Here is a 25,435-nt window from a genome sequence, read left to right as displayed (position 1 = left end):
TGGTAATGGATGAAATTATATAGAAGCCAAAATGATAATGGTAATGGATTCAATTTTGTAGAAGCCAAAAGGATAATGGTAATGGATAAAATTATGCAGGAGTCAAAAGGATAATGGTAATGGATAAAATTATGTAGAAGTCAAAAGGATAATGGTAATGGATGAAATTATGCAGAAGTCAAAAGGATAACGATAATGGATGAAATTATGTAGAAGTCAAAAGGATAACAGTAATGGATGAAATTATGTAGAAGTCAAAAGGATAACGGTAATGGATGAAATTATGTAGAAGTCAAAAAGATAACGTAAATGGATGAAATTATGTAGAAGTCAAAAGGATAATGGTAATGGATGAAATTATGTAGAAGTCAAAAGGATAATGGTAATGGATGAAATTATGCAGAAGTCAAAAGGATAACGGTAATGGATGAAATTATGCAGAAGTCAAAAGGATAATGGTAATGGATGAAATTATGTAGAAGTCAAAAGGATAATGGTAATGGATGAAATTATGCAGAAGTCAAAAGGATAATGGTAATGGATGAAATTATGTAGAAGTTCTCACCTCTTGATCTCTACTTCTTGCAGTCGGGTCATAGTTAGTTATTTCACTGGTATGTTGTGACCGTTTATCATGGGGGGGTGACCGTTCATCATGGGTGGGTGACCGTTCATCATGGGGGGGTGACCGTTCATCATGGGGGGGTGACCGTTCATCATGGGGGGGTGACCGTTCATCATGGGGGGGTGACCGTTCATCATGGGGGGGTGGCCGTTCATCATGGGGGGGTGACCGTTCATCGTGGGGGGTGACCGTTCATCGTGGGGGGGTGACCGTTCATCGTGGGGGGGTGACTGTTCATCGTGGGGGGGTGACTGTTCATCGTGGGGGGGTGACTGTTCATCGTGGGGGGGTGACTGTTCATCGTGGGTGGGTGACCGTTCATTGTGGGGGTTGACTGTTCATTGTGGGGGTTGACTGTTCATTGTGGGGGTTGACTGTTCATTGTGGGGGTTGACTGTTCATTGTGGGGGTTGACTGTTCATTGTGGGGGTTGACTGTTCATCATGGGGGGGTGACCGTTCATCATGGGGGGGTGACCGTTCATCATGGGGGGGTGACCGTTCATCATGGGGGGGTGACCGTTCATCATGGGGCGGTGACCGTTCATCATGGGGCGGTGACCGTTCATCATGGGGCGGTGACTGTTCATCATGGGGGTGTGACTGTTCATCATGGGGGTGTGACTGTTCATCATGGGGGGGTGACTGTTCATCGGGGGGGGGGGTGACTGTTCATCGGGGGGGGGGTGACTGTTCATCGGGGGGGGGGGGGTGACTGTTCATCGGGGGGGGGGGTGACTGTTCATCGTGGGGGGTGACTGTTCATCGTGGGGGTTGACTGTTCATCGTGGGGGTTGACTGTTCATCGTGGGGGTTGACTGTTCATCGTGGGGGTTGACTGTTCATCGTGGGGGTTGACTGTTCATCGTGGGGGGTTGACCGTTCATCGTGGGGCGGTGACCGTTCATCATGGGGGGGTGACCGTTCATCATGGGGGGGTGACCGTTCATCATGGGGCGGTGACCGTTCATCGTGGGGGTTGACTGTTCATCATGGGGCGGTGACTGTTCAACATGGGGAGGTGGCCGTTCATCATGGGGGGGTGACCGTTCATCATGGGGGGGTGGTATATGTTGACTGTTCATCATGGGGGGTTGACTGTTCATCATGGGGGGTTGACTGTTCATCATGGGGGGGTGACTGTTCATCATGGGGGGGTGACTGTTCATCATGGGGGGTGGTATATGTTGACTGTTCATCATGGGGCGTTGACTGTTCATCATGGGGGGGTGGTATATGTTGACTGTTCATCATGGGGCGTTGACTGTTCATCATGGGGGGGTGGTATATGTTGACTGTTCATCATGGGGCGTTGACTGTTCATCATGGGGGGGTGGTATATGTTGACTGTTCATCATGGGGCATTGACTGTTCATCATGGGGGGGTGGTATATGTTGACTGTTCATCATGGGGCGTTGACTGTTCATCATGGGGGGTGGTATATGTTGACTGTTCATCATGGGGCGTTGACTGTTCATCATGGGGGGGTGGTATATGTTGACTGTTCATCATGGGGCATTGACTGTTCATCATGGGGGGGTGGTATATGTTGACTGTTCATCATGGGGCGTTGACTGTTCATCATGGGGCGTTGACTGTTCATCATGGGGGGGTGGTATATGTTGACTGTTCATCATGGGGCGTTGACTGTTCATCATGGGGGGGTGGTATATGTTGACTGTTCATCATGGGGCATTGACTGTTCATCATGGGGGGGTGGTATATGTTGACTGTTCATCATGGGGCATTGACTGTTCATCATGGGGGGTGGTATATGTTGACTGTTCATCATGGGGCGTTGACTGTTCATCATGGGGCGTTGACTGTTCATCATGGGGGGGTGGTATATGTTGACTGTTCATCATGGGGCATTGACTGTTCATCATGGGGGGGGTGGTATATGTTGACTGTTCATCATGGGGCGTTGACTGTTCATCATGGGGGGGTGGTATATGTTGACTGTTCATCATGGGGCGTTGACTGTTCATCATGGGGGGGTGGTATATGTTGACTGTTCATCATGGGGCATTGACTGTTCATCATGGGGGGGTGGTATATGTTGACTGTTCATCATGGGGGGTGGTATATGTTGACTGTTAATCATGGGGCGTTGACTGTTCATCATGGGGCGTTGACTGTTCATCATGGGGGGTGGTATATGTTGACTGTTCATCATGGGGCGTTGACTGTTCATGGGGGGGTGGTATATGTTGACTGTTCATCATGGGGTGTTGACTGTTCGTCATGGGGTGTTGACTGTTCGTCATGGGGGGGTTGACTGTTCATCATGGGGGGGTGGTATATGTTGACTTCATCATGGGGCGTTGACTGTTCATCATGGGGGGGGTGGTATATGTTGACTGTTCATCATGTTTCAGGTCCTGGACGTTTCAGGTACTGTGTCATACTGTAGGTTTAAAGTACATTTGTAGTGAGAGGACTTCACTTCTCCTCAGCGCTGCTCTTCATCCCGTTCCTGTGCAGTTTTCTGTGCGTAAATAAACCCTGTGAGTTTAAAGCCCATTTAGTGCTTTGTAAAAGGTGAGAGGGGTTTGAATGACCAGAGGGTTGAGGAACATAAGGCACATCTCTAGGCTTCAAAAGTCAGCTGCATGGTCTCCGTTCTGTCTCTCTTTCTCTCACCCATCTCCTCCCTCTCTCTCCACTCCCGTGAGGAATCTCATTAGAATTGGTTTTCCACTAGGATGACCTGACACCTGACAGTGGGAAGAATAGGAGATTGTATGAGATGCTGCTAAGCTTTCCATTTAGTTCAATGTTATGCGTAGTGTAGATGCTGACAATGCCTAACAACCAGACCTGTATTTGAATACTATTTCAAATTATTCATATATTTTTTTAGCTGGGCTTGGCTGCGTTTTTGCCTGGCGAATTGGAACCAATAGAAAAATCGCAAAACTGCAACCCCCCCCCCCCCCACCCATATGACACTTTCGACAGGCTAGAGTAAATGCTGAAAGATTTGGAATAAGAGCATGAACCCTGGCCCGCTGACACCATGCCTCCCCAGATGGCTGTGTCTGAGGGAGGAGGAATGAGGGTCGAGGGACGGGAACATGTTGGTGGATTGAAACGCAACCTGTGGGATCCAGATGGCAGCGCTTGAGGGAAGCATGATTCTCCCAGCAAGTAGCTGCTGCCGGATCCCCGCTCCTGCAGGATAACAGGAAGAGTGTTGTTATCACCTGTGTCTCGAGTACGTAAACACCACCTGCGTAGAATAGACTATTTTTATCACTGCTCATCGCACCAGGAAATGTGAGCAGAGCTGGTTCTTCTGTTCTCGTGCATGTTGGAGAGAGAGGGAAGATGAAGTAGTCATTTTGCAGGATTGGGGTACATTTTTTGTTTTTATCAGCAATCAAGGAATTTATTTTCAGTATTTTTAGTTCGCATTCTGAAGTGTGAAATGCAATTTATGAATTTCAAGTCATTTCTCTGCTACGTCCTATAATGTCATACAATTTGATTTGGTTATTTAACATTTTTACCTATACAATTAAAGATTACTCACCTGTGGTCTTTCTGTAGGGATACTATTAAAACAACAGTATTGTCAGTTATCCAGAGAGGACTGGGTTTTGTTTTTTTGATATCTCACTGGTTCTCTTTCACCACTTTATCGTTGTCAAAATCACAGTGTGTATAAAGGGACAGTGATGGGGACATTGCCCTGCCTTGGGTGCTGTCTTTCAGATGACGCGTTAAACCGATGTCCTGACTCTCTGTGGTCATAAAAATTCCCATGGAACCTACCATCAGTGTTCTGACTAAATTCCATCATGGCCACCTAATTACCCCCACCCCTCCTCCGATTCCCAATTGGTGTATATCACTCCTCACCTCTCCACCTGATAGCTGCTGTGTGGTAAGTGTTCTGGCACAAAATGGCTGCCATGGCATCACCCAAGTGGGTGCTACACATTGAGGGTAGATGCGCTGAGTTTCTCCCCCTACTATGTAAAGCGCTTTGAGCATCTACTGTAGGTGGAAAAGCGTTATGTAAATGCAGTCTGTTAGTAATAGTCCATAGCCTATCTAGTGCAGACGGAGGGTGTCGTTGACTCACGAACTCAACCAGTGACATATTTCAATATAACACCTCGTCTGTCATGTTTAAACGCCACTTGTCTAAAATTGCAACAGAAGGCACCGAATAAAATGAAGAAGTGCATGATGGTTGCTAGACATAAGAGCTTTCTTCCCAACCTTATTCTCTCTCCAGGGCACTCCCTTTCACCAGAGCCCAATGGGTAGCCTAGTGGTTAGAGGCAGGTAGCCTAGTGGTTAGAGGCAGGTAGCCTAGTGGTTAGAGGCAGGTAGCCTAGTGGTTAGAGGCAGGTAGCCTAGTGGTTAGAGGCAGGGTAGCCTAGTGGTTAGAGGCAGGGTAGCCTAGTGGTTAGAGGCAGGGTAGCCTAGTGGTTAGAGGCAGGGTAGCCTAGTGGTTAGAGGCAGGGTAGCCTAGTGGTTAGAGGCAGGGTAGCCTAGTGGTTAGAGGCAGGGTAGCCTAGTGGTTAGAGGCAGGGTAGCCTAGTGGTTAGAGGCAGGGTAGCCTAGTGGTTAGAGGCAGGGTAGCCTAGTGGTTAGAGGCAGGGTAGCCTAGTGGTTAGAGCGTTGGACTAGTAACTAGAAAGGTTGCTGGATCGAGTCCATTTTGGTGCCAATTGCCCCTCTTCCTACTTACTATTATTGTTCCAGTCTACTTTTCCTTTGCTGTGTCTGTCCTGAGAATTACTGCCCAGTTATTCCGTGGAATTATTCAAGGTTATAAGGATTCGCTGCTCAAAGCCTACTAGATTATCTTTTGTGAATTATTATTATTAATCAGAAGTAAAATGGTGTCAAAATTCATGAAATCAAGCAGGTGCCCTAGTTACCATTTTTCCTGAATGAATTCAAACCCTTCTTCATCCTTAGCGACCTCCATCCTCCCTTCACACTTGACTTGTTCCTGCTCGTCTTTCCTCCCTCTCGTGAGATTGGATATTGACTGAGAGAGCACCGTGTCACATTCCCCTCCACCCAATTTCCATCTGTCCTCTTCCACCTTATTAGTCCCTTTTCACACCTCAACAGATTCTCAAGAGGTTTCCAGAGAATATCCTCGGCTATATCTTTTTTTAATAATGTGAACTACTGCTACTGAAGGTAATGCGCGACACTGGCCCGACAGTTGCCCCTACTGCTACTGAAGGTAATGCACGACACTGGCCCGACAGTTGCCCCTACTGCTACTGAAGGTAATGCACGACACTGGCCCGACAGTTGCCCCTACTGCTACTGAAGGTAATACACGACACTGGCCCGACAGTTGCCCCTACTGCTACTGAAGGTAATGCACGACACTGGCCCGACAGTTGCCCCTACTGCTACTGAAGGTAATGCACGACACTGGCCCGACAGTTGCCCCTACTGCTACTGAAGGTAATGCACGACACTGGCCCGACAGTTGCCCCTACTGCTACTGAAGGTAATGCACGACACTGGCCCGACAGTTGCCCCTACTGCTACTGAAGGTAATGCACGACACTGGCCCGACAGTTGCCCCTACTGCTACTGAAGGTAATGCACGACACTGGCCCGACAGTTGCCCCTAATGTTATATATATATACAGACACACAGACAGACTAGATCAGGGATTCCCAAACTCAGTCCCGGGGCCTACCCTAGGTGCACATTTTGCCATAGCACTAGACAGCCGATTCAAATAACCAACTCCTAATTTTAGGCAGGTCAGTTAAGATTTGATTATTTTTAATCCACTGTTCTACAGCTGTGTACTGTTACAGAATGGAGATTAGATGTTAGAGCTCTGTACTGTTACAGAATGGAGATTAGATGTTAGAGCTCTACTGTTACAGAATGGGGATTAGATGTTAGAGCTCTACTGTTACAGAATGGAGATTAGATGTTAGAGCTCTGTACTGTTACAGAATGGAGATTAGATGTTAGAGCTCTGTACTGTTACAGAATGGAGATTAGATGTTAGAGCTCTGTACTGTTACAGAATGGGGATTAGATGTTAGAGCTCTACTGTTACAGAATGGGGATTAGATGTTAGAGCTCTGTACTGTTACAGAATGGGGATTAGATGTTAGAGCTCTGTACTGTTACAGAATGGAGATTAGATGTTAGAGCTCTGTACTGTTACAGAATGGAGATTAGATGTTAGAGCTCTGTACTGTTACAGAATGAGGATTAGATGTTAGAGCTCTGTACTGTTACAGAATGGGGATTAGATGTTAGAGCTCTGTACTGTTACAGAATGGAGATTAGATGTTAGAGCTCTGTACTGTTACAGAATGGAGATTAGATGTTAGAGCTCTGTACTGTTACAGAATGAGGATTAGATGTTAGAGCTCTGTACTGTTACAGAATGGGGATTAGATGTTAGAGCTCTGTACTGTTACAGAATGGAGATTAGATGTTAGAGCTCTGTACTGTTACAGAATGGAGATTAGATGTTAGAGCTCTGTACTGTTACAGAATGAGGATTAGATGTTAGAGCTCTGTACTGTTACAGAATGGGGATTAGATGTTAGAGCTCTGTACTGTTACAGAATGGGGATTAGATGTTAGAGCTCTGTACTGTTACAGAATGGAGATTAGATGTTAGAGCTCTGTACTGTTACAGAATGGAGATTAGATGTTAGAGCTCTGTACTGTTACAGAATGGAGATTAGATGTTAGAGCTCTGTACTGTTACAGAATGGGGATTAGATGTTAGAGCTCTGTACTGTTACAGAATGGGGATTAGATGTTAGAGCTCTGTACTGTTACAGAATGGGGATTAGATGTTAGAGCTCTGTACTGTTACAGAATGGGGATTAGATGTTAGAGCTCTGTACTGTTACAGAATGGAGATTAGATGTTAGAGCTCTGTACTGTTACAGAATGGATATTAGATGACAGGGCCTGACCCTCGCCAGCCACAGCCTATGACAGGGCCTGACCCTCGCCAGCCACAGCCTATGACAGGGCCTGACCCTCGCCAGCCACAGCCTATAACAGGGCCTGACCCTCGCCAGCCACAGCCTATCACAGGGCCTGACCCTCGCCAGCCACAGCCTATGACAGGGCCTGACCCTCGCCAGCCACATCCTATGACAGGGCCTGACCCTCGCCAGCCACAGCCTATGACAGGGCCTGACCCTCGCCAGCCACAGCCTATGACAGGGCCTGACCCTCGCCAGCCACAGCCTATGACAGGGCCTGACCCTCGCCAGCCACAGCCTATGACAGGGCCTGACCCTCGCCAGCCACAGCCTATGACAGGGCCTGACCCTCGCCAGCCACAGCCTATGACAGGGCCTGACCCTCGCCAGCCACAGCCTATGACAGGGCCTGACCCTCGCCAGCCACAGCCTATGACAGGGCCTGACCCTCGCCAGCCACAGCCTATGACAGGGCCTGACCCTCGCCAGCCACAGCCTATGACAGGGCCTGACCCTCGCCTGCCACAGCCTATGACAGGGCCTGACCCTCGCCTGCCACAGCCTATGACAGGGCCTGACCCTCGCCAGCCACAAACCTATGACAGGGCCTGACCCTCGCCAGCCACAGCCTATGACAGGGCCTGACCCTCGCCAGCCACATCCTATGACAGGGCCTGACCCTCGCCAGCCACATCCTATGACAGGGCCTGACCCTCGCCAGCCACATCCTATGACAGGGCCTGACCCTCGCCAGCCACATCCTATGACAGGGCCTGACCCTCGCCAGCCACATCCTATGACAGGGCCTGACCCTCGCCAGCCACAGCCTATGACAGGGCCTGACCCTCGCCAGCCACAGCCTATGACAGGGCCTGACCCTCGCCAGCCACAGCCTATGACAGGGCCTGACCCTCGCCAGCCACATCCTATGACAGGTCCTGACCCTCGCCAGCCACAGCCTATGACAGGGCCTGACCCTCGCCAGCCACAGCCTATAACAGGGCCTGACCCTCGCCAGCCACAGCCTATGACAGGGCCTGACCCTCGCCAGCCACAGCCTATGACAGGGCCTGACCCTCGCCAGCCACAGCCTATGACAGGGCCTGACCCTCGCCAGCCACAGCCTATGACAGGGCCTGACCCTCGCCAGCCACAGCCTATGACAGGGCCTGACCCTCGCAAGCCACAGCCTATGACAGGGCCTGACCCTCGCCAGCCACATCCTATGACAGGTCCTGACCCTCGCCAGCCACAGCCTAGGACAGGGCCTGACCCTCGCCAGCCACAGCCTATGACAGGGCCTGGAGTTCACTTGAAAAACAGACAGAACCCTTGGCTTGTGTTACTGTGTTACTGTGTTACTGTGTTACTATGTTGTGGGAATGGGCTGTTTCCCTTTCCTGGTCAGTCGCTCTCTGTGTGTCCATCCTGCCTGACCTCAGTGTCCTCACAGTATCCCTCTGTCCATCCTGCCTGACCTCAGTGTCCTCACAGTATCCCTCTGTCCATCCTGCCTGACCTCAGTGTCCTCACAGTATCCCTCTGTCCATCCTGCCTGACCTCAGTGTCCTCACAGTATCCCTCTGCCTGTTCCCAGATCTGTTTTGTGCTGCCTTGCCAACTCCTGCAGTTATTGGCAACGTGAACACTGTACAACCCACTCTGACTCCATGCTACCTCTGCTCTCCTCTGTGTCCCCTTCCTGCCCCGAGCCTGGAGGGCCACGTAGTCTTGGAAAAACAGTGTTTTTCTGGAATCAGCCTTAGCCGTTAGGGGGTGACTTGGACTGTGTTCAGGTACTCTGTGTGCTCAAGCATATCCCTCTGTGTCCAACCTGCCTGTATTGACAATGTCCCTCTGTGTCCAACCTGCCTGTATTGACAATGTCATTCTGTGTCCAACCTGCCTGTATTGACAATGTCCCTCCGTGTCCAACCTGCCTGTATTAACAATGTCCCTCCGTGTGTCTGTCCCAGGTTGTCTCTGTTGGAGGAGTGGCGTGGGGTACGTGACGATGCCCTGTCAGAGCTCAGTGGGATCCCCGACTGTGTCTTCGTCCACGCCGGAGGTTTCATCGGTGGGAACAAGACCAAGGAAGGGGCCTTGGAGATGGCCCACAGGACCCTGCAGGGTGCAGCCAAGTCCCCATCCAAACACACCAACTGCAGCTGATTTTAGCCAGTCCCGGAGGATGATTAACCAGGAAAGCTCAGTGTATCGCTTGGTTTACCTCCGCTTAGTAGTGTGAACGTAGTTCATCCACACACACACACTCTCAATCACGTCACTGTTCGGTTAAATGAATTGTACTGTATGTGTGTTGTATTTGTTTTGCTATAAAAAAATACAAAATTTTGATTTTGACCAAATGGATATCCTGTGGTGTTTGAGGAGTTGGGATTAGGAAGTTGTGTTTTGTATCTCATGAATGTCAGTCAAGAAGGTACTGGGAGAAAGAAATCCAAGAGAAGCCAGTGAGAAAGAACCAGGTGTAAACTTCCCATAAAACAATGTCCTTTTCTGGACTGGTCATCATGACACAATGGTAGTCCTTTCACCCTCCGTACTGCTGGTATTAACACTGGGACCATAGTCACCCTCCCTCCATACTGCTGGTATTAACACTGGGACCATAGTCACCCTCCCTCCATACTGCTGGTATTAACACTGGGACCATAGTCACCCTCCCTCCATACTGCTGGTGTTACCACTGGGACCATAGTCACCCTCCCTCCATACTGCTGGTATTAACACTGGGACCATAGTCACCCTCCCTCCATACTGCTGGTGTTACCACTGGGACCATAGTCACCCTCCCTCCATACTGCTGGTATTAACACTGGGACCATAGTCACCCTCCCTCCATACTGCTGGTATTAACACTGGGACCAGAGTCACCCTCCCTCCATACTGCTGGTATTAACACTGGGAACATAGTCACCCTCCCTCCATACTGCTGGTATTAACACTGGGACCATAGACAGTACAGACAATACACATTTCTGCAGGCCAGAACCAAATCTCACGTGAGTAGCCAGCTACTCAAAGTTTCGTTGTCTCGAGATTAATACAGACTATACAGGCCGAGGCCGGACTCTCCTCTTCTCAAGACCCTCTCTTCCCAAGCCTCGTGCAGGCAGAGGCCAGATCATCTCTCTTCTCAGGACCCTCTGTCCTCCCGCCTCGTCCTATAGATGAACCATACAGGCCAGACCCTCGGTCCTCCAGCCTCGTCCTATAGATGAACCATACAGGCCAGACCCTCGGTCCTCCAGCCTCGTCCTATAGATGAACCATACAGGCCAGACCCTCGGTCCTCCAGCCTCGTCCTATAGATGAACCATACAGGCCAGACCCTCGGTCCTCCAGCCTCGTCCTATAGATGAACCATACAGGCCAGACCCTCGGTCCTCCAGCCTTGTCCTATAGATGAACCATACAGGCCAGACCCTCGGTCCTCCAGCCTCGTCCTATAGATGAACCATACAGGCCAGACCCTCGGTCTTCCAGCCTCGTCCTATAGATGAACCATACAGGCCAGACCCTCGGTCCTCCAGCCTCGTCCTATAGATGAACCATACAGGCCAGACCCTCTGTCCTCCAGCCTCGTCCTATAGATGAACCATACAGGCCAGACCCTCGAAAAGTGCAAATCAATCCCAGAACAACAGCAAAGGACCTTATGAAGATGCTGGAGGAAACAGGTACAAAAGTATCTATATCCACAGTAAAACCATTTATCGACATAACCTGAAAGGCCGCTCAGCAAGGAAGAAGTCACTGCTCCAAAACTGCCACAAAAAATCCAGACTACGGTTTGCACCTGCACATGGGGACAAAGATCGAAATTTTTGGAGAAATGTCCTCTGGTCTGATGAAACAAAAATGGCGATAATGGCCATAATGACCATCGTTATGTTTGGAGGAAAAAGGGGGAGGCTTGCAAGTCAAAGAATACCATCTCAACCGTGAAGCACGGGGTTGGCAGCATCATGTTGTGGGGCAGCTTTGCTGCAGGAGGGACTGATGGCATCATGAGGAATGATGCCATCATGAGGAATGAAAATTATGTGGATATATTGAAGCAACATCTGAAGACATCAGTCAGGAAGTTAAGCTTGATCTCAAATGGGTCTTCCAGATGGACAATGACCCCAAGCATACTTCCAAAGTTGTGGCAAAATGGCTTAAGGACAACAAAGTCAAGGTATTGGAGTGGCCAACACAAAACCCTGACCTCAATCCTATAGAAAATGTGTGGGCAGACCTGAAAAAGCGTGTGCGAGCAAGGAGACCTACAAACCTGACTCAGTTCCACCAGCTCTGTCAGGAAGAATGGGCCAAACCCAATTTATTGTGGGAATCTTGTGAAAGGCTACCTGAAACGTTTGGCCCAAGTTAAACAATTTAAAGACTATGCTACCAAATACTAATTGAGTGTATGTAAACTTCTGACCCACTGGGAATGTGATGAAAGAAATAAAAGCTGAAATAAATCATTCTCTCGCTCATTCTTAAAATGAAGTGGTGATCCTAACTGACCTAAAACAGGTCTTTTTTACTGGGATTAAATGTCAGGAATTGTGAAAAACTGAGTTTAAAGGTATTTGGCTATGGTGTATGTAAACTTCAGACTTCAACTGTATGTTTACATTGCCAAATCAAGTGAACTAGATAATAAACAAAAGTGAAATAAACAATACAAATCAACAGTAAACATGACACATACAGAAGTTCCAAATGAATAAAGACATTTCCAATGTCATATTATTTCTATGTTGTAACGATGTTTAAATAGTTAAAGAACAAAAGGGTAAATAAATAAGCATAAATATGGGTTGTATTTACAATGGTGTTTGTTCTTCACTGGTTTCCCTTTTCTTGTGGCAACAGGTCACAAATCTTGCTGCTGTGATGGCACTCTGTGGAATTTCACCCAGTAGATATGGGAGTTTATTCAAATTGGGTTTGTTTTCAAATTCTTTGTGATCTGAGGGAAATATGTGCCTCTAATATGGTCATACATTTGGCAGCAGTTTAGAAAGTGGAGCTCAGTTTCCATTTCATTTTGTGGGCAGTGAGAACATAGCCTGTCTTCTCTTGAGAGCCAGGTCTGCCTTTGGCGACCTTTCTCAATAGCAAGGCTATGCTCACTGAGTCTGTATATACTACATCTCTCTCCCACTCTCCCCTTCCCTCTTTCTCTCTCCCTCCCTCCCTCTTTCTCTCTCCCTCTCTCTTTCTGTCTCTCTCGCTCTCTCGGGTCTCTCTCTATTTCTGTCTCGCTCTCCCTCTCTCTTTCTGTTTCTCTCCCTCTCTCTCTCCCTCTCTCTCTCTCTCTCTCTCTCTTTCTCTCTCTCTCTTCTCTCTCTCTCTCTCTCTCTCTCTCTCTCTCTCTCTCTCTCTCTCTCTCTCTCTCTCTCTTTCTCTCCCATCTCTCTCTCTCTCTCTCTCTCCATCTCTCTCTCTCTCTCTCTCTCTCTCTCTCTCTTTCTGTCTCTCTCTTTCTGTCTCTCTCTCCTCTCTCTCTCTCTCTCTTTCTGTCTTCTCTCTCTCTCTCTTTTCCTCTGCTGTTTCTTTCACCTACATTCAGACACTCCATCTGTCTTTCTCTCTCCTTCATTACTCCTCTTTTCCTCTGTTCTCTCCATCCCTGGGATGGTTTCTGATGTCACGGTCATTACAAAATTAGCTACCTGTACTCACCTGCTCTGTCTAGGCCTACCTGTATTCACCTGCACTGTCTAGGCCTACCTGTACTCACCTGCTCTGTCTAGGCCTACCTGTTCTCACCTGCTCTGTCCAGGTCTACCTGTACTCACCTGCTCTGTCTAGGCCTACCTGTATTCACCTGTACTGTCTAGGTTTACCTGTTCTCACCTGCTCTGTCTAGGCCTACCTGTATTCACCTGCTCTGTCTAGGCCTACCTGTATTCACCTGCTCTGTCTAGGTCTACCTGTACTCACCTGCTCTGTCTAGGCCTACCTGTATTCACCTGCACTGTCTAAGTCTACCTGTTCTCACCTGCTTTGTCTAGGCCTACCTGTATTCACCTGTACTGTCTAGGTCTATCTGTTCTCACCTGCTCTGTCTAGGCCTACCTGTATTCACCTGTACTGTCTAGGTCTACCTGTATTCACCTGCTCTGTCTAGGTCTACCTGTATTCACCTGCTCTGTCTAGGCCTACCTGTATTCACCTGCTCTGTCTAGGCCTACCTGTACTCACCTGCTCTGTCTAGGCCTACCTGTATTCACCTGCTCTGTCTAGACCTACCTGTATTTAACTGCTCTGTCTAGGCCTACCTGTATTCACCTGCTCTGTCTAGGCCTACCTGTTCTCACCTGCTCTGTCGAGGCCTACCTGTTCTCACCTGCTCTGTCTAGGCCTACCTGTTCTCACCTGCTCTGTCGAGGCCTACCTGTTCTCACCTGCTCTGTCTAGGCCTACCTGTTCTCACCTGCTCTGTCTAGGCCTACCTGTATTCACCTGTACTGTCTAGGTCTACCTGTTCTCACCTGCTCTGTCTAGGCCTACCTGTATTCACCTGTACTGTCTAGGTCTACCTGTTCTCACCTGCTCTGTCTAGGCCTACCTGTATTCACCTGTACTGTCTAGGTCTACCTGTTCTCACCTGCTCTGTCTAGGCCTACCTGTTCTCACCTGCTCTGTCTAGGCCTACCTGTTCTCACCTGCTCTGTCTAGGCCTACCTGTTCTCACCTGCTCTGTCTAGGGCTACCTGTATTCACCTGCTCTGTCTAGGCCTACCTGTATTCACCTGCTCTGTCTAGGTCTACCTGTATTCACCTGCTCTGTCTAGGCCTACCTGTATTCACCTGCTCTGTCTAGGCCTACCTGTATTCACCTGCTCTGTCTAGGCCTACCTGTTTGCATAATTCAACAAGTGTGTCAATATCAGGACACCCTCAGATTAAAAATCAACAGTTTGACACTAGATTACACCTTTCTATACATACTTTACATTGTTTGAGACTTTATATCACTATAATCCAAGCGTTCCGGAAGTTTCTTTCATTTCAGCGCATCTCATTTCTAAACATTTCAACTGTATGAAATTATATATATATATATATATTTTTTTAAAGATTCCACCAAAAATCAACTGAAAGTTCTCTCACATTCTTCTCTTCCTTGTGATTTAAGCGTTGAGACGATGCATAAAATGAAGTTGTAAACTTCTTATAGATGCAACAAAATACAATGTATTGAGTCTCCATTCAGTCATTACCGTAGTGTGATTGACAGGTCATTTTAAAACACGTCCGCAGTCGTAACATGACCTGGAAAAGCGACACAAGCGAATATACAGAAGTTCCGATAAGACATATAAATAAATAAAACCTCCCTTGTCTTGTCGATCACAACATCATTTTCTTTTTCTTCTTTTAAACAGAAGTCGTTTTGTTGTTGTTGTTGTTGTGGAGATCGGCAGATAAACTTTATAAAATAGGGGTGGGCTTGGTGAAGATAGATTGACAGTATGGCTGAGGCGAGTATGGCTCTCTCTCTCTCTCTCTCTCTCTCTCTCTCTCTCTCTCTCTCTCTCTCTGTCTCTGTCTCTCTGTCTCTCTCTCTCTCTCTCTCTGTCTCTCTCTCTCTGTCTCTCTCTCTCTCTGTCTCTCTCTCTCTGTAGTTCAGGCCTGAAGTTACTTTAGTTGTTTTTTTTGCCTGGTCAAAGCTGATGTGTTGTGCATTGAAGTCCACAAGCAAAGGGAAGAGGTGAGAGGAGGAGAGAGCATGATTTGAGAAGGAATACAACGTGGCTGCTATGAAAGTGACTGTGTTTACTCTGTGTTTACTCGTGATCAGGGGAGCCATGATCCTCCGAGCCTACGGAGGATCAGCTCATCCATGTTTTATTTGGGTCAGGGTCTGGGATTAACCCAGATACAAATTGCATTATGTCTGTCTGTTATAGAGGGCTTCCTGTTTTGGCTCCAATCCAATTTGCTATTCTACTTTTAAAACGGATTGAATGTGGAATGTTCAGTGTTATAAAATATGACATTGAGTTCTGTGGTTGCACACTACCAATGAAAGTTGACCAAAGTTTACCACACTACCAATGAAAGTTGACCAAAGTTTACCAGACTACCAATAGAAGTTTATTTTAAATCTCTTTAATAGTTTTAATTAGGGAGGTTCTGTCAATAGAAGCAAAAGCACATTCAAAAACAACAGTTAACTAGTAGTACATCAAAATAAAAACTAGTAAAACAGGTGAAATGTTATGGTTTATAAATACTCCCAACCATTCATGAAGAATACAGTTTATTTGTTATTTCAGCCACAAATGGTGGGCAAAATGTGAGGCTGCTGAGGGGAGGACGGCTCATAATAATGTCTGGAACGGAGTAAATGGAATGGCATCAAACACATGGAAATAATGAGTTCCCCTTCCACCCATTCCGCTACAGACATTACCACGAGCTCATCCTCCCTAATTAAGGTACCACCAACCTCCTGTGATTAGCAAATGGCTACTATAACAGATGGGCTCTAGTTAAAGGTGTTAGATATCTGAGGAGTTCTACCACCTCTGGTTCATTATGAACATTGCCGTTGACCTATCATCAATAAATCAAATCAAATCAAATGTTATTTGTCACATACACATGGTTAGCAGATGTTAATGCGAGTGTAGCGAAATGCTTGTGCTTCTAGTTCCGACAATGCAGTAATAACCAACAAGTAATCTAGCTAACAATTCCAAAACAACTACCTTATACACACAAGTGTAAAGGGATAAAGAATATGTACATAAAGATATATGAATGAGTGATGGTACAGAGCAGCATAGGCAAGATACAGTAGATGGTATTGAGTACAGTATATATATATGAGATGAGTATGTAAACAAAGTGGCATAGTTAAAATGGCATAGAGTACATAGAGTACAGTATATACGTATACATATGAGATGAATAATGTAGGGTATGTAAACATTATATTAGGTAGCATTGTTTAAAGTGGCAATACCACAGGAGGTTCTTGAGGGGAGGACGGCTCATAACAATGGCCAGAACGGAGCTACATGGAAGCCATGTGGAAGCCATGTGGAAGCCATGTGGAAACCATGTGGAAACCATGTGGAAACCATGTGGAAGCCATGTGGAAGCCATGTGGAAACCATGTGGAAGCCATGTGGAAACCATGTGGAAGCCATGTGGAAACCATGTGGAAACCATGTGGAAGCTACATGGAAGCCATGTGGAAGCCATGTGGAAGCTACATGGAAGCCATGTGGAAGCCATGTGGAAACCATGTGGAAGCCATGTGGAAGCTACATGGAAGCCATGTGGAAACCGTGTGTTTGATGTATTTGATACCCCTTCCACCCATTCCACTCCAGACATTACCACGATCTCGTCCTCCCGTAATTAAGTTGCCACCAACCTCCTGTGATCAATACGTCCACTTCTATCAATAGAGTTTATCTCGTGATCTCGACAAAAGGAGGGAATCATTTAAAAAAAAATACATAAGTCCTCTCTGGACATCCGTAAGAGTATGAAAGAGTCGCAGGACTAGAATGAAAGAGTCGCAGGACTAAAATGAAAGAGTCGCAGGACTAGAATGAAAGAGTCGCAGGACTAAAGTGAAAGAGTCACAGGACTAGAATGAAAGAGTCGCAGGACTAAAGTGAAAGAGTCGCAGGACTAGAATGAAAGAGTCGCAGGACTAGAATGAAAGAGTCGCAGGACTAGAATGAAAGAGTCGCAGGACTAGAATGAAAGAGTCGCAGGACTAAAATGAAAGAGTCGCAGAACTAAAGTGAAAGAGTCGCAGGACTAGAATGAAAGAGTCGCAGGACTAGAATGAAAGAGTCGCAGGACTAGAATGAAAGAGTCGCAGGACTAAAGTGAAAGAGTCGCAGGACTAAAGTGAAAGAGTCGCAGGACTAGAATGAAAGAGTCGCAGGACTAGAATGAAAGATTCGCAGGACTAGAATGAAAGAGTCGCAGGACTAGAATGAAAGAGTCGCAGGACTAGAATGAAAGAGTCGCAGGACTAGAATGAAAGAGTCGCAGGACTAGAATGAAAGAGTTGCAGGACTAGAATGAAAGAGTCGCAGGACTAGAATGAAAGAGTCGCAGGACTAGAATGAAAGAGTCGCAGGACTAAAATGAAAGAGTCGCATGACTAAAGTGAAAGAGTCGCAGGACTAGAATGAAAGAGTCGCAGGACTAGAATGAAAGAGTCGCAGGACTAGAATGAAAGAGTCGCAGGACTAAAATGAAAGAGTCGCAGGACTAAAGTGAAAGAGTCGCAGGACTAGAATGAAAGAGTCGCAGGACTAGAATGAAAGAGTCGCAGGACTAGAATGAAAGAGTCGCAGGACTAAAATGAAAGAGTCGCAGGACTAAAGTGAAAGAGTCGCAGGACTAGAATGAAAGAGTCGCAGGACTAGAATGAAAGAGTCGCAGGACTAGAATGATAGAGTCGCAGGACTAGAATGAAAGAGTCGCAGGACTAAAGTGAAAGAGTCGCAGGACTAAAGTAAAAGAGTCGCAGGACTAGAATGAAAGAGTCGCAGGACTAGAATGAAAGAGTCGCAGGACTAGAATGAAAGAGTCGCAGGACTAAAGTAAAAGAGTCGCAGGACTAGAATGAAAGAGTCGCAGGACTAGAATGAAAGCGATCAATCCAGTGAGATTTAAGTGACAAGTGGGTGTTACACCAAACGCTGGAGGAAAAAGTACTCAGTTGTCATACTTGAGTAAAAGTAAAGATACCTTAATAGAAAATGACTCAAGTAAAAGTGAAAGTCACCCAGTAAAATACTACTTGAGTAAAAGTTTTTAAACGTACTTAAGTATCAAAAAGTAAAAGTTTAAATGATTTCAACTTCCTTATATAATGCATCCTCAGGTGGGCGGGGCAAGCGTGTTTCGACTTAATGAGAAAGCAATAATAAAGCCACATGATTCGTAGAGCCAGTGTTCCAATTATACATTACACTCTTGGGGGAAACCAACGTCTATCAAGAGCTATGTGACAGTCATTTAATGTGCTGACTCTTTTAGTGAAAGTGTAAAAGGGTTCACTCAAGCTTTGCCCACACAGAAAACATTTTAGTGGTGTTGTTACTCATGTGTGAGGCTCTCATTTATTCTGGGCCAAAGCCAAGTTCTCAATCCAATCAAGGAAAGGAAGTGAGGTTTACACATATCCAGAAAAGTTGAAGTACTGCCCACAAACATGGTTAATAAACAGGGATACAGTGACTGCGTTTTGACGGACATCCCCTTTATTTTCATTGGCTCAGCCATGCAGTTTGACCTTCCTTCCTTCCTATCAAACGGTTGACCTTTTAATCTCTCTTTCTTTCTCCCAGAATCCATCTAACGATCTCGTTTGAAGAGAGTGACTGGGTGACTGAGAGCCAGTGGCGGTCAGTGCCGTTTAAGATAAGGGAGGACATTTTTTTTCTTCTCCCATGAGTATGGCCTTATTTCTATTACAGCATATTGGATGACTGTCATTTATATTCCATTCACCCAGTTCAATGTAACATCGATACGTTTAGGCTACCACGTGATACTGTAATTTTCCCCTGATCACGAGTAAACACAGAGTAAACACAGTCACTTTCATAGCAGCCACGTTGTATTCCTTCTCAAATCATGCTCTCTCCTCCTCTCACCTCTTCCCTTTGCTTGTGGACTTCAATGCACAACACATCAGCTTTGACCAGGCAAAAAAAACAACTAAAGTAACTTCAGGCCTGAACTACAGAGAGAGAGAGACAGAGAGAGAGAGAGACAGAGAGAGAGAGACAGAGGAGAGGAGGAGAGAGAGACAGAGAGAAGAGCAGAGAGACAGAGAGAGAGAAGAGAGAGAGAGAGAGAGAGAGAGAGAGAGAGAGAGAGAGAGAGAGAGAGAGAGGAGAGAGAGAGAGAGAGAGACAGAGAGACAGAGAGAGAGAGACAGAGAGAGAGAGACAGAGAGAGAGAGATAGAGAGAGAGGGTTGTTATTGTTCCAGAGAGTGAACTACTCAGATTTCCCACTGAGTTGTACTGAATGTTTCATCACCACCTGTTTCTCACTGTGACCAGTTCACACCTGCCACATCACAAACAACACTACACCTTTATCAGTTGCACTGTAGGTGGGAAAGCAGGACCGTGATAATCCGGGAGATGCACTTCACTTTAAATGATTTGTTTGTTTTGCGCAGTGCCATTTTCAACTGTGGGTTTTCCCAACGTAGTTTACATATATTAAAAACACATTTATTAAATAAAATAATTACAACATCCCATAGAACCATTACGGGAAGAACAAACCAGAGATGTTTGGCAACAGCAACCCTGGACGTACATGTTATATGCATCATTGCAGGAACCTAGTAGGAAGAGGACAGGTTGTATGTTTGAGTCTCTCCTGACAGATTTGGGTCTGGATTCTGAGATTATGCATTTTCTGTGACATCCTATTGAATGCTAATATTAAGGTTTGCATGGGAAGAGGAGAAAAAACCCAAGGATATCACATATATTATATATGAAAAATAGAATCGTTTTTAAATCTGTTGATGGCTGTTGGACAGGTAGGAGAGGGAGGATGTTAGGTAGGAGAGGGAGGATGCCAGGTAGGAGAGGGAGGATGTCAGGTAGGAGAGGGAGGATGCCAGGTAGGAGAGGGAGGATGTCAGGTAGGAGAGGGAGGATGTCAGGTAGGAGAGGGAGGATGTCAGGTAGGAGAGGGAGGATGTCAGGTAGGAGAGGGAGGATGTCAGGTAGGAGAGGGAGGATGCCAGGTAGGAGAGGGAGGATGTCAGGTAGGAGAGGGAGGATGTCAGGTAGGAGAGGGAGGATGTCAGGTAGGAAAAGGAGGATGTCAGGTAGGAGAGGGAGGATGTCAGGTAGGAAAGGGAGGACGTCAGGTAGGAGAGGGAGGATGTCAGGTAGGAGAGGGAGGATGTCAGGTAGGAAAGGGAGGATGTCAGGTAGGAAAGGGAGGATGTCAGGTAGGAGAAGGATGATGTCAGGTAGGAAAGGGAGGATGTCAGGTAGGAGAGGGAGGATGTCAGGTAGGAAAGGGAGGATGTCAGGTAGGAGAGGGAGGATGTCAGGTAGGAGAGGGAGGATGTCAGGTAGGAGAAGGAGGATGTCAGGTAGGAGAGGGAGGATGTCAGGTAGGAGAGGGAGGATGTCAGGTAGGAGAGGGAGGATGTCAGGTAGGAAAGGGAGGATGTCAGGTTGGAGAGGGAGGATGTCAGGTAGGAGAGGGAGGATGTCAGGTAGGAAAGGGAGGATGTCAGGTAGGAGAGGGAGGATGCCAGGTAGGAGAGGGAGGATGTCAGGTAGGAGAGGGAGGATGCCAGGTAGGAGAGGGAGGATGTCAGGTAGGAGGAGAATGAAATATGCATCACTGTAGTTGTCAGCCAGTCGAGTCCTTTCCCCTGGGGAGACCCCTGTGGTGAGTGTTTCCTGTTTGTACAGTATACTCTGCATAATCTCAGCACCTAGAACTAAATCTCACGCTGGCCAGCTGCTCTACTGTTACATCTGTCACAAAATACTCTGAACTGAAGGCTACTTCAACCATAACCTCCACCAGGCTATTGTGCATTAGAAGGAAGTGTCTGGGAATGAGATTACCGTCCTAAACCATGGGGTGCAGATGGATGCTGTGGGGTGCAGATGGATGCTGTGGGGTGCAGATGGATGCTGTGGGGTGCAGATGGATGCTGTGGGGTACAGATGGATGCTGTGGGGTGCAGGTGGATGCTGTGGGGTGCAGATGGATGCTGTGGGGTGCAGATGGATGCTGTGGGGTGCAGATGGATGCTGTGGGGTACAGATGGATGCTGTGGGGTGCAGATGGATGCTGTGGGGTACAGATGGATGCTGTGGGGTGCAGATGGATGCTGTGGGGTGCAGATGGATGCTGTGGGGTACAGATGGATACTGTTGGGTGCAGGTGGATGCTGTGGGGTACAGATGGATGCTGTGGGGTGCAGATGGATGCTGTGGGGTACAGATGGATACTGTTGGGTGCAGGTGGATGCTGTGGGGTACAGATGGATGCTGTGGGGTGCAGATGGATGCTATGGGGTGCAGATGGATGCTGTGGGGTGCAGGTGGATGCTGTGGGGTGCAGATGGATGCTGTGGGGTGCAGATGGATGCTGTGGGGTGCAGATGGATGCTGTGGGGTGCAGATGGATGCTGTGGGGTGCAGATGGATATATTTCTGACAAATAAATAAATTACATTTCCCACAAAACAAATGTAGCTCAATATTTTAATTATTATTTCATACATTCATTATATATCAAGGATGTCAATAATTTGTGACTCCACTATATGTGTGCGTGTGTGTGTGTGTGTGTGCGTGCGTGCGCGTGTGTGTGTGTGTGCGTGCGTATGTGCGTGTGCGTGCGTGCGTGTGTGCGTGCGTGTGTTATCATAAAGTCCATCTTTAATTATATGAGCTCCATCACAACCCTGTGATTCTCAGATCAATTCAGTGTCTAGAAATGAATTCTCTGAGAGTCCTTACAAAACAGTTCTTAGTATCATTTATAGCCAAGACACACCCATCTCAACTCACATGACGAATAACAGATCTTAGGAACATTACAAAGGAAGACTTTACTTGAGAGAGGAGTATCCCATAGCCAGACATCATTAGCTATAAATGATGGTTCAGTTTGCTCTCCTAAAATTAGGTTCTACTTCTCGTTCTTGGTACAACATAGTACCAAGACATTAGGATATATATCAATTGTCATTTTAGATCACGGAGACACAGTGACTGGCCCACAGACATTGTGGAGCCAAGAGATAATTGGTTCCCCCTCAATCATCCCTTCACATGGTTTAAAATATATGTTTACATATGAAGACAAGCTTGACCTCTCCCCTCTCTGGGGCCCAAGTAACTGACCCCAGGACAGAGAACAGATAACTGCAACCAGCCACCACTATAGTACAACAAGACATTCTATATGACAAGTAACTGACCCCAGGACAGAGAACAGATAACTGCAACCAGCCACCACTATAGTACAACAAGATACATTCTGATGAGAAGTAACTGACCCCAGGACAGATAAAGGATAACTGCAACTGGCCACCACTATAGTACAACAAGATACATTCTATATGAGAAGTAACTGACCCCAGGACAGAGAACAGATAACTGCAACCAGCCACCACTATAGTACAACAAGATACATTCTGATGAGAAGTAACTGACCCCAGGACAGATAAAGGATAACTGCAACTGGCCACCACTATAGTACAACAAGACATTCTATATGAGAAGTAACTGACCCCAGGACAGAGAACAGATAACTGCAACTGGCCACCACTATAGTACAACAAGATATATTCTGATGAGAAGTAACTGACCCCAGGACAGATAAAGGATAACTGCAACCAGCCACCACTATAGTACAACAATTTTTTATTTATTTTTTTATTTCACCTTTATTTAACCAGGTAGGCTAGTTGAGAACACCTTTATTTAACCAGGTAGGCTAGTTGAGAACACCTTTATTTAACCAGGTAGGCTAGTTGAGAACACCTTTATTTAACCAGGTAGGCTAGTTGAGAACACCTTTATTTAACCAGGTAGGCTAGTTGAGAACACCTTTATTTAACCAGGTAGGCTAGTTGAGAACAACTTTATTTAACCAGGTAGGCTAGTTGAGAACACCTTTATTTAACCAGGTAGGCTAGTTGAGAACAACTTTATTTAACCAGGTAGGCTAGTTGAGAACACCTTTATTTAACCAGGTAGACTAGTTGAGAACACCTTTATTTAACCAGGTAGGCTAGTTGAGAACAACTTTATTTAACCAGGTAGGCTAGTTGAGAACACCTTTATTTAACCAGGTAGGCTAGTTGAGAACAACTTTATTTAACCAGGTAGGCTAGTTGAGAACACCTTTATTTAACCAGGTAGGCTAGTTGAGAACAAGTTCTCATTTGCAACTGCGACCTGGCCAAGATAAAGCATAGCAGTGTGAGCAGACAACAAAGAGTTACACATGGAGTAAACAATTAACAAGTCAATAACACAGTAGAAACCAAAGGGGGAGTCTATATACAATGTGTGCAAAAGGCATGAGGAGGTAGGCAAATAATTACAATTTTGCAGATTAACACTGGAGTGATGAATGATCAGATGGTCATGTACAGGTAGAGATATTGGTGTGCAAAAGAGCAGAAAAGTAAATAAATAAAAACAGTATGGGGATGAGGTAGGTGAAAAAGGGTGGGCTATTTACCAATAGACTATGTACAGCTGCAGCGATCGGTTAGCTGCTCAGATAGCTGATGTTTGAAGTTGGTGAGGGAGATAAAAGTCTCCAACTTCAGCGATTTTTGCAATTCGTTCCAGTCACAGGCAGCAGAGTACTGGAACGAAAGGCGGCCAAATGAGGTGTTGGCTTTAGGGATGATCAGTGAGATACACTTGCTGGAGCGCGTGCTACGGATGGGTGTTGCCATCGTGACCAGTGAGCTGAGATAAGGCGGAGCTTTACCTAGCATGGACTTGTAGATGACCTGGAGCCAGTGGGTCTGGCGACGAATATGTAGCGAGGGCCAGCCGACTAGAGCATACAAGTCGCAGTGGTGGGTGGTATAAGGTGCTTTAGTGACAAAACGGATGGCACTGTGATAGACTGCATCCAGTTTGCTGAGTAGAGTGTTGGAAGCCATTTTGTAGATGACATCGCTGAAGTCGAGGATCGGTAGGATAGTCAGTTTTACTAGGGTAAGCTTGGCGGCGTGAGTGAAGGAGGCTTTGTTGCGGAATAGAAAGCTGACTCTTGATTTGATTTTCGATTGGAGATGTTTGATATGAGTCTGGAAGGAGAGTTTGCAGTCTAGCCAGACACCTAGGTACTTATAGACGTCCACATATTCTAGGTCGGAACCATCCAGGGTGGTGATGCTAGTCGGGCATGCGGGTGCAGGCAGCGACCGGTTGAAAAGCATGCATTTGGTTTTACTAGCGTTTAAGAGCAGTTGGAGGCCACGGAAGGAGTGTTGTATGGCATTGAAGCTTGTTTGGAGGTTAGATAGCACAGTGTCCAAAGACGGGCCGAAAGTATATAGAATGGTGTCAGAGGTGTAGAGGTGGATCAGGGAATCGCCCGCAGCAAGAGCAACATCATTGATATACACAGAGAAAAGAGTCGGCCCGAGAATTGAACCCTGTGGCACCCCCATAGAGACTGCCAGAGGACCAGACAGCATGCCCTCCGATTTGACGCACTGAACTCTGTCTGCAAAGTAATTGGTGAACCAGGCAAGGCAGTCATCCGAAAAACCGAGGCTCCTGAGTCTGCCGATAAGAATATGGTGATTGACAGAGTCGAAAGCCTTGGCAAGGTCGATGAAGACGGCTGCACAGTACTGTCTTTTATCGATGGCGGTTATGATATCGTTGAGTACCTTGAGTGTGGCTGAGGTGCACCCATGACCGGCTCGGAAACCAGATTGCACAGCGGAGAAGGTGCGGTGGGATTCGAGATGGTCAGTGACCTGTTTGTTGACTTGGCTTTCGAAGACCTTAGATAGGCAGGGCAGGATGGATATAGGTCTGTAACAGTTTGGGTCCAGGGTGTCTCCCCCTTTGAAGAGGGGGATGACTGCGGCAGCTTTCCAATCCTTGGGGATCTCAGACGATATGAAAGAGAGGTTGAACAGGCTGGTAATAGGGGTTGCGACAATGGTGGCAGATAGTTTCAGAAATAGAGGGTCCAGATTGTCAAGCCCAGCTGATTTGTAGAGAGAGGCTTGGGCGAGGAGCTGCGGGGGGGGCAGAGCTGTTGGCCGAGGTTGAAGTAGTCAGGCGGAAGGCAT

The 25,435-nt window shown here is 46.9% G+C and overlaps 1 protein-coding gene across 1 annotated transcript in view; it reads left to right on the top strand.

Annotated features, from left to right (window-relative positions):
• The window catches only part of myg1 (myg1 exonuclease), a 34,066-nt gene extending 24,115 nt beyond the window's left edge, over positions 1-9,951 (top strand). Inside the window, exon 7 of the mRNA XM_031822754.1 lies at positions 9,559-9,951. Coding sequence (XP_031678614.1) covers positions 9,559-9,754 — 196 coding nt within the window. The 3' untranslated portion in view covers positions 9,755-9,951. The remainder of the gene's footprint in view (positions 1-9,558) is intronic.
• Positions 9,952-25,435: the final 15,484 nt, after the last annotated feature.

The sequence above is a fragment of the Oncorhynchus kisutch genome, linkage group LG1, assembly GCF_002021735.2.
Source record: "Oncorhynchus kisutch isolate 150728-3 linkage group LG1, Okis_V2, whole genome shotgun sequence".
Classification (NCBI taxonomy): Eukaryota; Metazoa; Chordata; class Actinopteri; order Salmoniformes; family Salmonidae; genus Oncorhynchus; species Oncorhynchus kisutch.
This window is presented reverse-complemented; position numbering and strand designations above follow the sequence as displayed.